The sequence below is a fragment of the Gallinula chloropus genome (genome assembly GCF_964237585.1).
Source record: "Gallinula chloropus genome assembly, chromosome: 2".
Lineage (NCBI taxonomy): Eukaryota > Metazoa > Chordata > Aves > Gruiformes > Rallidae > Gallinula > Gallinula chloropus.
Window position 1 is genome coordinate 3,118,086 of NC_140086.1, and position 12,900 is coordinate 3,130,985.

Genomic DNA, 12,900 nt, shown 5'->3' on the forward strand with positions numbered 1-12,900 from the left:
GATCGATTCAATCTGACCGCCAACATCACATATGCCATTGATTCCCCACCAGCAATTTCACTAGGTGCTTCAACTGAGACTGAGGGGGGAAAAAAATGATAAAAAGTGGTGCAAAAGCCTTTTTTCTGGCCTCTTTATACTGTGTGAGACCCAGACTGAAACATTCCCACTTGCAAATATTTGATCCTGTTTAGTTTTCACATTAAACCCCGTGTTTTCTCCTCTCCTACAGTCACATTAAGGCTTTTGAACCCTTTTTCTCAAAAAAAAAACCCACTCAAAAAAACCCAAAGAAAGAAAAAATTATTCTGCTTTGTCTGTAACTGCAGGAAAGTGAGATTGGGTAAGGATCTGACAGATGTAGACATAACTGTCTTCTTTTCTTTTAAATTAAGTGGTGTGTAAGTCTCCCAGAGGCTCAGAAATGGGTGAGAAACCACTGCATCATCCTCAGTACTCAACTACTTTCACCACTCGGGACTCTGATAAGAGTTTTTGTTATGAAACAAAAGTCTCTTCCTCTTACGACTCTATAGCAATGAAAAGATGGAAAGCACTAAAGTTAGACTGGTGGGATTTACTAAATATTCAGTCAAATCAGCACGTTTACACTGGTTTGGGAAAGAAGTAAATCAAGCACTTGATGTATCTTCTGGCTGGGTTATTGGCAGGATCCTATTAGATAGAATCATAGAATCATAGAATCACAGAATGGTCTGGGTTGGAAGGGACCCCAAGGATCACAGAGCTCCAACCCCCCTGCCACAGGCAGGGACACCAACCTCCAGGCCTGGAGCTACACAAGGCTGCCCAGGGCACCATCCAACCTGGCCTTGAACACCTCCAGGGAGACGGGGCATCCACTACCTCTCTGGGCAGCCTGTTCCAGCCCTTCACCACTCTTTCTGTAAAAAACTTCCCCCTAATATCTAATCTAAACCTTCCCTCCTTTAGCTTTAGTCCATTCCCCCTTGTCCTGCCATTATCTACTCTTTTAAAAAGTCAAATCCCCTCCTGCCTGTAAGCTCCCTTCAGGGACTGGAAGGCTGCAATGAGGTCCCCCCGCAGCCTTCTCTTCTCCAGGCTGAACAAGCCCAGTTCCCTCAGCCTCTCTTTGTAGGGCAGGTGCTCCAGCCCTCTAATCATCCTTGTGGCCCTCCTCTGAACCCTCTCCAACAGTTCCACATCCTTCTTGTATTGGGGGCCCCAGATCTGGACACAGGACTCCAGATGGGGCCTCACGAGGGCAGAGTAGAGAGGGACAATCACCTCCCTGTCCCTGCTGGCCACTCCTCTCCTGATGGAGCCCAGGATACCATTGGCCCTACGAGCTGCAAGAGCACACTGCTGGCTCATGTCAAGCTTCTCATCCACCACAATCCCCAAGTCCTTCTCAGCAGGGCTACTATCAGTAAGCTCTTCTCCCAGTCTGTATCTGTGTCTGGGATTCTTCCCATCACCTTGTTGCATTCAGCTCTCTGACACAGGACACTCTTTCCAAAATCCCTGCCCCCCACCTTCCCCCCATGCAATGGAAATCAGGAGGGGTTTGGAGTACATACCAGGACACTTTCTGTCGTTGCATTGTTTATACTCTTCCTTGGGACCTTGGCAAGTTTCTCCACCGAAGAAGGGACCGTAGCACACACGGTCACGTCTCTGCGTTCCACCTCCACACGTAGCAGTGCAGCTCCCCCACACTCCCCAGGCCTGCCACTTCCCATCCACTGGAGACAAATCAGAGGAGAGAGGTAGTCTGTCACATCCCAAACATAATCTGCAACAGAAGGTTTATCTCCCAAGGTGAGCACTGGAACACAGAGTGAGTAGAGCGTGGCTCAGTGGGAAGCAAGGTCTCCAGTCTTGTGTCTTTGATCCTCAACAGACATGAAATCAGTCTGCACTCCTTCTCTTGGCAGCAGCCTTTAGTAACTGAAGGGTATTCTTACATTTCTCCTCAGTGTCTTCATCCTCTGCAAAACCAGCCCTATCTCTTCCCTTGGGCTCGGATTTGGAGCTGTGCTCATGAACACTTTTCAGGTGAGGAAGGATTTGACCTGCCTGGTGGCCACATCTGCCAGCCAAAGTCCTTAACTTGACTTTAGTTGGGATGTACAATCTATGTGTGAAAATAGACTTTCCCAAAGAAGGTCTGTCTCAGGAATTTAGAGAGACCAGCAGAACCCTTGGGTGAGAAACCATGAAGAAGGGTCACATAAACCTCCCTGCAGCCATTTCTATTGCACTGCTGTTTCATGTGCCTTGGAAAGAGATTTGGGGCATTGTCTCATTCCATCTTCTCCCAGCATCTTTACAGATTCAATGGAAATGCTACTTCTTTTACGTTAACAATGGCATTTATCAAAATGCTACTTCTCTTACATTAACAATGGCATTTATCAAAGCACTATAAAAATGTTAATTAGCCCTCACAACAAGCCTGCAAGGTAGAGAAACATTCTCCTCTGCTGCATCACAGATGAGAAACAACAGCTCAGTGACAGAACTAGAGCAAGGACTTAAGTCTGCTGATTGCTATTTGGGTTTTAATTAGGAGTTAAGACATCATCTTGGGTCAAATAATTCTTTTTAGGAGGGTGAGGGATTTCTCTCTTCTTCTCCAAGAAGTAGAAGAAAATTATCAAATATAAAGGACAGAATGAAACTCTGGTGGCTTCTTTGGTAACAGTGTATGCACTGGAATAGATGACCAACATTGCTTTGGTAGCTGACTCTGAACTCAGTGGGGCAAGGTTGTCTAAAAAACAGTGAGGACCTTTTATGTCTTTGGAGAGCTCCATAAGTTGTAAAGAAGTGAGATACCTAAACAACAAAACCTACTAGAGACCATGAAGGAAAGTCTGTTAAATACTGCTTATGCTTTGCTGCAGATGGTGATGCTACCAGAGAGGACAGTGATTCCCAAGGAAACTGGTAAACCAGGTTGAAGAGCTACTGGCTTCTATGGTTGTGGACAGGAGAGAACAGTATTTGCTCACCTGAGCAAAGTATGAGAAGTGCCTCAAAGAGGTGAGCTGTTTTGGCTGTGTCTGTTCTCTTGGAAAGGGAAGAAAGACCCTTTCCATCTCAGGGGTCCACTCCTCAGTCCTATGGTCTAACAGGGGTGAAGCACTTAGTGAGAGTCAGGGAATAGGCCAGGAGAAGCTTGACCAGAAAAATTTGTCACTGAGCAGTCTTGAAGGCTTCTAGATGTTCAAGTTTTGCTCTGCAGGTCAGAACATTTTTCACACCAGCTCACCCAGTTAGTCCCTTTGCAATGGCTTCCCCCAAGACTTCTCCACAGAGAAATGCAGACTTCTGGTGTTAGGTTATGCTCTGGTATCTGCTTTAATTTTCTTTACTTCTCCTGCATGAAATGGCTCTCCTGGAGCCCATGGTCCATGGTATAAAGACAAGGTGGATATTCTGAAGGTAATGCACTGGCTACAACAGCTGGGGCAGCAGGAATAATTACTATTATTATTGTTGCTGTTATTATTATTATTATTTTAAGACACGATATGATGAGTAAAGTATGTGACAAGACTTAAATAGTCATGAATCAAGGTTCATCGTGCCAGACCTTGTCAGAGGTAAGGTTCAAAGCTGTGATGCAAGTAGTGGTTGCTTCTCGGTTTCCTTCAACTATAACAAGGAATGGTGAATTAGTAGGAGAAAAGGAACAAAAAAAAACCCCAAAACAACACAAAAAGGGAGAAAGTGAAGGCATTGTGGAGGCTTAGAAAGATTTTAATGAGTATTTTGTTGTTTGGGGGTTTTGTTTAAACTAATGCTGTAAACTGGTATCTAATATTAGAAAGATGGGTTCCCTGTGGGTAATCACTCACCTCTCTGGGGTCTCCTGGAGCATTTGTTAGCTATGGATTTTGACTTGAATGCTCCATTTGGTATGAAACAGAACCTCCTTATCACTGCATCACTGCTGAAAATCATACAGTTCTTCCCAAGAGAAAATAGGAGGGGATTTGACAAAGGCCTGAAGAGATGGATGACCCAGGAGAAAAAGGAAAAATAAAAAAGAAAGAAAAAAAGAGTATTTTCTCACTAACCTGGACATTGGCGTAGGAAGCAGTCCCTGGTCTCCACCCAGTGTCCCTGGCATTCGGCTCCCCCATAGGAGGGTCCATTGCACTCCCTTGTCCGCTGCTGGGTACCGTTGGAGCAGGAGGCTGAGCAGGAGCTCCAGCTCGACCACTCATTCCAGTTGCCGTCCACTGAGTGGCCCAAAGAGAGATAACAAAACTGAATGTGAAAATCGCTCCCACTGGAAGGAGACATGTGCAAGAGTCCCTGTGTCTACAAGGGATTGAGGCAGGGGATGACAACCTGGAGTTGTGGAACATGAGAGAGAGAAAGGGCCACCAAGAAAAAGTTCAGGCAACTCTTGGCAATGGCCATTAGTTGACCCCTTAGACAATGTCTGACTGGTATGGTATGGTTTCAGGATGCAACTGCCACGATGTTTCAATTTTTATGTCCATAATCTACATTATACCATAGAAGTTGACATTGTTGATAATACATAATCCAGCATAAAAGTCAAAACTAATAATGTTGCCGATTACAACATCAAAACAGAGAGCATGGACCATGTTTTCACTGAGAATCTTCAAGGAATCAATATCATACCACAACATGTCCCACTTTGGGCAATCAGTACTTTTTGAGGGAACCTATTTTTCACCAAAGCAACGCACATGTGTTCAGGAAAGGAACTTTCTCAAGCACTCAAATGTTCTGATTTTCATTAAAGCACAGGAAGAAACTTGAATCACAGCATAATTCACAGGAATTCATGCTGCTTAGCTGGGAAATGCTGGGAGCGAAGGTGTACTCCAAACCACGAGCAGAGCGCGCGTGTGTGGTCAATGTACTTCTCTCACAGCTGAATTAACGCTGACAGGCTTGAGATGTCTCTACACAGCAGTGTCTTTGATAATTAAATAGAGGAGGGAGGGACAAGAGACGTTATGATAGGGATGGGGTTGGAGAGAAACATGAATACATCTTATTAGCGTGGTACAGTGTGAGGCATTCCCAAGCGTGGCAGTTACACCCTAATTGGTCCCTGATCAACAGATCCATCACCCAGCCTGCTATTCCTGGAGCACTTTCTTCTCATTAGCAGTGGTCATCATGCTCTGTTTAGCTCTCCCTAGCTGCTAGCTCTCACTCAGGAAAACAACCTGAATCCCTGAAAAGTCTGAATTCGGGCTGAAATCACATTGCTGTAGATTGCAGCTCATTTTCTTTGGCTTTGTTAGTCAGACCAAGAAAAATATATGCAATTGTGTCCCCTGTGTACTCTGCAAAGACATGAACAGCCCTGAATAATCCCCATTGCCATTGAGGAGCTTTTTGTTTGCAAGCATGTAAAAAAAAAAAAGTCAAAAATATACAAATGAGCAACTCAGAGGGGGTCATGTGAGCTCAGAAGGTGTAAAAAAATCAGACAGGCATAAAGATACTTCCACAAAGTGCTTGTTTTTAGCAATCCAAGTTTGATGTTTTCATCGTGCATAGATTTAAGAACCATGTCAGTGCCTATCAATCCCAAGGAAGGGAAAAGCAAGAAATGATGACTGACAGGTAATTCCTCTCTGGAAATGATCCAAAACCTCACAATTTAGATCCTACCAGGTATAAATTAGCATGGCTTTTCTGACTGAAGGCAGTGCTGCTAGCTTCCATGAACTGACAGTGTTTGACCTTCATTTGCATTCCTCTGTGTTGCAAAAGTGAGGCTGCATTTACCAAAGTAAATGTTGCATTTACCAGAAAAGCTGGTTTTAACAGAAAAGTTGAATCTACCAAAGCCCTTCCTGCTGCTGTGACAGTGGTGATTGGAAGCTCACCACAAGTGTGAGCATTTTGAGATGGGAAAGTGAAAGAGCACCACATCCACAAATTTCTCATTCAGAGTGGGATAGGGAACGGGTAATTTTGAGAGTTTATTTATTCATGGACTGTAATTTCAAATGTGTTTGAAACACAGAGAAACAGAGAGAGGGACACGTTGCACCTCCAGCCACGTGTGCTGACATCATAATGTCTCTTGGGCAAGATTCTGAGGGTTTTCCATCACAGCCCAGCAAAGAGCACTGAGTGCCATTGTCACACTGCAGTGTGAGTCTATCAAAAACATTCATTGGAATCTGGCTTGTGTATTCTACACAGAGACTGGCATTGTCTTCCTCTTTGTCTTTCCCTGAAGGACTTGGGGCACAGCCTGTGATATCTACTGCTCCAGAGGAACAAGAGCTCTGTTGTCCCTGCAGCAGATCATTTTTTCTCAGTTGTGGTAATAAATCCTCAGAGCGGGGTGGCAATAAGCAGTATGACTGTCTGGTGTGTCAAGCGTTGAGCAGCACCCATTGTTGTGCTTCAATGAGTCCCTCAACACTGCACTCATTTGGCACTGCAAAACCGCTGATTTCCTTTGTGGCATTAATTAGAGATGAAGTCTTGCAGTTGGGCTGCTTGTCTTTTCCACTGCTGTTTCGTTTGCTGCAGTGTATCCACATATTTATTTGTATTTAAATTAATTATGGATCAATGTTAACTCAGGGTATGCTTTATTGCCCAAGCAGTGCCGGGTCTGACTTCTTCAATTTGTCTTTCTATGACAGAGTCAATTTGGTGGCTGGGATATTCTTATTCAGAATAGAGTCTTCTGGATGGTGGCCAAAAATACAAGGATAGTTACTTGGGGTGAAAACTGGGTGGGAAATGCCAGAAGGCTTCTCATAAATGTTTTCACAGAGTTCTCGACATTCCCACAACTGCTCTCCTCCTCTGGGGACATAATAATGTCTCATAATGATTATCATTAAACTGGAAAAATGTCAGTTGACATTACCCTGTGAGAAAGGGGAATGTTGGGGAGCTCTTTCACATTCAGATCGTGTTCACCAGGACACCCTGAGTTAAATTAATGGGGAATCTGTAGTAAACCCAGGGCCTGTCTGGTTCAGGGGAAGGAAGCCATCCACAGGAGTGCAGGATTGCCAGTAAGTAAAAAACATTTAAACTTGAGATGTCTTTCTGGCGTTTCAAAGCAAAATTCGAGGAGAGACATTTGGGAGAGAAATCCATGGGTAGAGAACAGGTGTTTATAAGTATTAAAATATGGCATGGAAGGGTCTCAGGAGTCCCTTAGTCCATCTCACCTCCCAAACCAGGATCAAGTACAGAGAAAAAAGTGCATTAATGCTCTGCCAGCAAGTAAAATTATTAATTCCAGTGCAAAAACAAGCCCATTAGGGCGAAATGACTTAAAATATATCACTGCAGGTAACAGGTGAGATGTTTAAGGTGGTCTTGGAAATAGTAGCTGAGCCAGTCCAGATCCAGCCCATATAATGTGTCCTCAGTAAATTATTATACAGGGCAAATCTGAATGTAAGACAATGTTGATCTGAATAACCCCAGAAAGCACCTCTAGGTTGCTTCTTCAATGTGTCCTTTCCTTCCAGAAGACCATCACCAGGACAGTGGAGACTCTGTGATCATTCAGCTGATTCAGCTACAGACCCACTGGATGACTCATGCGTGGGGGTCTTCAGATAGGGGGAGACCTGCTGGAGGGAAGGCTTTGAATCTGTAACTGCATTACCTGGACAAAGTGCAATGTTGCAGAACTTGGTTTGCTTCTCTGGGCCCTCGCAGGGGTTCCCACCGAATTGCGGGGGCTTGCATGTGCGGGTCCGATCCCTGTACCCTCTCCCACATGTGGAAGAGCACAAGCTCCATGGAGACCACTCATCCCAGGTACCATGCACTGCAATCAAAGCAGAAGTAAGTTAGTTTCCTTCCCAGTGGAGGTCTAAAGAATGAGCAGCATGTGAGAAGTAAGTGTGAGGAGACCAAGAGCAAGCCAACCCAAAATGTACAAGGGGAACATTGGTATGTGGCATTGACACCAAATGTCTGTTACTTTCCAGTCTATTTGAAATAAACAACAATGCTCTCCTAATTGACCCTCATTTTTATATTTTTGAGCCAAAGAAAAGGGCATTTTTTGAGCAAAGGATGCAATTAACCAGAAAGGAACAAAAACCCCACCACCCTTCAGGAAGCAGCATCGCAACTATTTTGTCACTTCACTTATTTCCCTCCCTCAACATGTTTTTTTTTCTCTCATTGAATCCTCAAAGGCAACAGCATTTTCAAGCTCTCAAAAAAACTGTAGTCTGGATACTAATTATTATCACACATCAGTGACACCACAGGGGCAAAACTAGGGAAACTTGGAACAACAAAATGGGGTGGACAACATGCTCTAATGGTGCTCTAGCCATCACTGGTAACACTTAGATGTCTAAAGCCTTCTAATTGACATTAATCTAATCTTCTCCAATCTAATCTAATCTAATCTGGCCAGTTTTTTTTATGGAACATTAGTCACTGTGATCTCTAGAGGCCAAATGCAGCAAGGATGTACTGATCTCTCTTAAGGGACTTCATCCCTTCCAGTTTTACTGGAAAAGCTAACACAAAATCAATAATGCTTCAGAAAAGAAATTAAATACAGGTACTTTTCCAGTTTTTCATAGGTTTCTAACAGTGACTGATCCATCAGCATCAGGAAAGGCTGCTCAAACCTAATATTTTGCAATTGTCAGCAGGATTCTTGCATGTGGAGGATGAATTGTAGGAAAGAACACAGGGAAACAGCTTGGTGGCTTCACTGCTGTAAGGATGTTTCTGAACAATGATGTTGCTGGTCATAAATTGGGAATAACACACCAAGTTAAATAACATAATTATTCAAAATAATGTCCAGGCTCCACAGACTGTACTTTTTCATCAAAATTGTGGAAAAAGGAGTATAAAATCAGAGACAGTGGCTGGCTCAACTCATAAATATATGAGCAGCCTGAGTTTTTCATGCTGATTTTGCAATGGCATTTGGCATCTGAGCAACTGAAAGTGTCATCTGCTGCTTCTTTTTCCCAGTGGGACCCATGCTTGGAAACATCCCAAAGGGCACAGGCCATTGAGATGTACTGTGTACATTGCCTTTAGATAGCATGGAATTGTCCATACCACACAAAACAAGTGCCCATCTAATTGTGTTTTGTCTGGCAAAAGTCTGTGTGAGGCTTTAGGGTAAAAAGAGATGGAAAAGGAAACAAAAACATATATCTCCCTCAACATAAATATCACAGTTTCCTCCTGAAAGGTGCATCTCCCTTCCCCTCCTGCCCATGCATACCTGGAGCACTCAGCCCACCTGGACACACGGCAGAGTTGTTGCACTGTCTCTGCTCCCGGAGGGGACCGCTGCACTGAGTGCTGTAGGAAGACGACACACAGAACCTTGTCCTGGTCTGCCAGCCTTCCCCACAGGTGGTTGAACACACGCTCCATGGGGACCACTCTTCCGCTGCAGGGTCACCTGTTGAAGTTGGAGGAGAAAGTGAGGACATGGAACCGTTGGTCCCTGGATCTCTGTGGCAGTACTTTCCAAGCTGAACTTCACAAGTTGACAGTGGTCTGTGAAGTTCTGCAATGTGTCCCACTTATGGTGTGACAGAAAGGATGCCAGGGCAATAGTGAGAAAATGTGAGGGGTGAGAATGGGCTAAACTGGTTTTTTGGGGGGTACTGTGTAGAGATGTAACTCACACAGGCAGCAAAAGGGAAGGACACTGTGGAAGCATCAGGGTGCTGGATGAGGAGGCTCCACCACTGATGATGAGGTAGTGTGGCCATTGAAGAACCATGTGAGCTGGGATACATATCTACTCAGAGATAGTACTAACAGTGGTTAGACAGATACAGTAAATGTGTCCATAAACCAAGCCATCATAAGGATTCAATGCCTTTCCCTGCCCTCTCACAGCCCCCTACCAGTGCAGATTGGCCATGGAGGAGCAGACAAAATACAAGATGACAGTGTCTCAAAAGAACATTGACTGAAGAAATCCTACAGAGTTTTCTTTTGCCATCTTCTTCACCTGTGTAGAAAACTTGTTTTGATCAAGTGACATGGAACACGTCTGTTCCCAGGCATCGTACAGTCCTTATTGACTGCTTACCTGACTGGAAAGGCAAGTAAAAGCCTCCCATTGAACAAGAGATGAGAATGGAAAGCAATGAGACAGGTTCCTTTTGTAACTAATGACCCTGCATACAGATGGTCATGCCAGTGGTGCTTCAGCCAGGCCACAGCATCCAGGTAAGTCATCAGAAGTGTGACACGGGCAGGGAAAGGACAGTTTTCCATTAGTTTCATAGGCATTAGTCTATCCTTGAGAAAATGCCCTTCTCCTCCAGATGAAAACAAAAGCTTACTCTGTTAAATTTCATTAAGCTGTGCATTGTTTGGCTTTTTAGGTTTTTAATGGATCACTAATAATCACATGTGTTAAACCTAGAATGTAACATTTGGTATGTATGCTACACAGGCATATGGCACAAATAAACACCAACACATTTCTGAGGCTATATAATAGAGGAGCATACCCTTCTAGTAACAAGTTCTTCAGAGCATGAGTACACCATGCTGCATCATAGCCAGGTGCATCTGGAAGACTATGAATTATATAAGAAGGATTATGGCATCGGGTGCAGCAGGTAATTGACTTCAGGAGTCAGCATGGCACAGTCTGAGCTTCACCTAGCTGGTGATGTGTTTTCCTGCATTACCACCCAATTCCCAAAGAAAAGTAGACAGTAGATGATGTATTGGATTGACTGGTTTCAACATGGAGCAGGAAAGAGACTTTAGCAGTGGCTGCTACAGCTTGAGATCTCAGCCTGCTTGTGGGTTAGAAACACAGCCAGCTGTGTGAAAGTCAGTGTAAGCACAGAAACTGTGATGGGGACTGGTGATGGGGACTGTAAGGATTGGAGACCACCAGAAAAACCCAACACTACCTCAGCTGACCTAAAGCTGTGCGTGCCTGACTTCTTCATTAAGTTGGTATATTTATTTATTAGCATCTTAAGGGGAATTATCTGTGTGCAATGAAATTTTATGCGAGGCTTCAAGTGTTTATGGGTCTCATCAATCTGCTCATTGGAATTTTTGGAAGCTATCTGTGCTATTTGTTATGTGTCATGCTTGTCAGCACATCTATTTTGAATGTCTCCACTCATTCAGGCAGTTGGTAGTTAACAATATGCCCACTAACTGAAGGCTGGTGAATCAATACATGCAGGCCTCCTCCAGGGAAAAAGTGTAGAGGAAGACCTGTCCTTAATGCAAAGTGGACAGGCTTTAATTCCTTCATTTACTGGCTGGAGTCAGAAAGAGGTGGAGGGAAAGGTGATTTTTTCCCACCTCATCTATGCCATTGCAATGATTGCCATGAGACACAACTAGGTTTGTTCATTAAGCCAAAATTGCTCAATACTGTTTCCCTTTGCTTTTGTGTTTTGTTTGATTAATCTACCCAGATGGTTCCAGTTGGATAAACTTCACAGACCGTTGGTCTTTCTCTGGGTTGTGAAGGTGATGGTGGGTGTTTTGAGGCCTTGGGCCTTCAAGAAAACATCACTCCCATTTCCTGCTTCTCAAGTATTAGATCTGCTGAGATAGAGAGATTTGCATTTCCATGTTACCTTTTTGGTACTGTGATTTCAGCATTTGTCATACAGAGTGGCCCAGATTTCACAAGATGCCTTCAAATCCCAAACATTCTTGCTACCTAGCCTGCTTGGATGCTGCACTGACAGGCAATGCCTTTGCATTTCTCAAAGAACACCCCATCCATGAACCTCCCTACTGCTGCACCCAGCAGCTCATCCTTCAATGGCAATGAGCTGACATTTTTTTGGTAGTCAAACACTGCCAGCTTGTTCCCAAAAGACTTTCTGAGAGGCCAGAGGTGGGACAGGGGAAGTCTGCAGAGGCACAGTGGCCTCCTTCATCAGCAACTCATGGCTTGGACATCCTGAAAAGTTGCTGATGAGTTGCTGCCATCCAATCACCTTCCCACTTAGACCTGACTGGTTTTACAATCTGCATATTGAGACAAGAGTTACCATGACACAAGATGAATGAAAGACATCCTTAAACCAAATTGAATGTTTTCTGCCTCTTTCCCTTTTGTTATTTATTTCATGGTAGAAAGATCTATGATTAGAGGTAAATCTCCTCAATTATCATCCCTCACATTGTGCAATCCCTGTTTTTTAAATTCATAATGTAGTTTATTTTCCAAGTGCTGTTTATGCCTTTGAGTTTGAACTAAGTTATTTATCTCAGCCTAGTGGGGCACTATGTCCAGTCAAGTCTCAACCCTTGCAGAAGTTCAACTTATTTTCAAACCATGCCAGACCCAGTTCTAAAACACTATCAGGCATCAGGATAAGCTCTTTCATTCTCCACCCAAGAGAAACAGAATATTGTCCATCACCAAAACTATGATGAGTAGAATTTCTGCATGCCTGTGAGCTGGACTGCAGCATACAGAAATGTCTTCCAATTATTTATCCCAGAAATGCATCTCTGCTTTTTGATATAAGAGCGACTCTGCCACTCTCATTGGGTTTGAAAGCCCCTAGTACAGCTTAGTACTGTCATACAATTAGGCCTGTCAGAGATGCATTCTGTCAAATTAGTCTTCATTCCCCAAAAGATAAGGAACCATGCACTGCCCTCCACCATGACTAGTGCCTCTGGACAGACATCTTTGTAGCATTGACCTTTGATTAGTCCTATGATGAGCTAGTTTGAGGATTAACAGGAATGTCTCAAAGGACTTAACAGGGGTGAGGACCCACTTCAAGTCGGAAGGTGGCCCTGTTTTAGGGCTTGCTGTTCCCACAGAGTCAGCTGCAGCACCTCTCCTGCAGATTGAGAGGTCTCAGCAGGTGCTGAAGAAGGAGACACGCTGGGCATCACTCAACGGGAATGTATCACTGCAAT

The 12,900-nt window shown here is 44.0% G+C and overlaps 1 protein-coding gene across 1 annotated transcript in view; it reads right to left on the reverse strand.

Annotated features, from left to right (window-relative positions):
* ADGRB1 (adhesion G protein-coupled receptor B1) overlaps positions 1-12,900 on the reverse strand; it is a gene marked incomplete at both ends in the record, with an annotated part of 216,676 nt that overhangs the window by 146,872 nt on the left and 56,904 nt on the right. The window contains 4 exons of the mRNA XM_084279731.1: positions 1,563-1,727; positions 4,071-4,235; positions 7,637-7,801; positions 9,257-9,421. Coding sequence (XP_084135857.1) covers positions 1,563-1,727; positions 4,071-4,235; positions 7,637-7,801; positions 9,257-9,421 — 660 coding nt within the window. The remainder of the gene's footprint in view (positions 1-1,562; positions 1,728-4,070; positions 4,236-7,636; positions 7,802-9,256; positions 9,422-12,900) is intronic.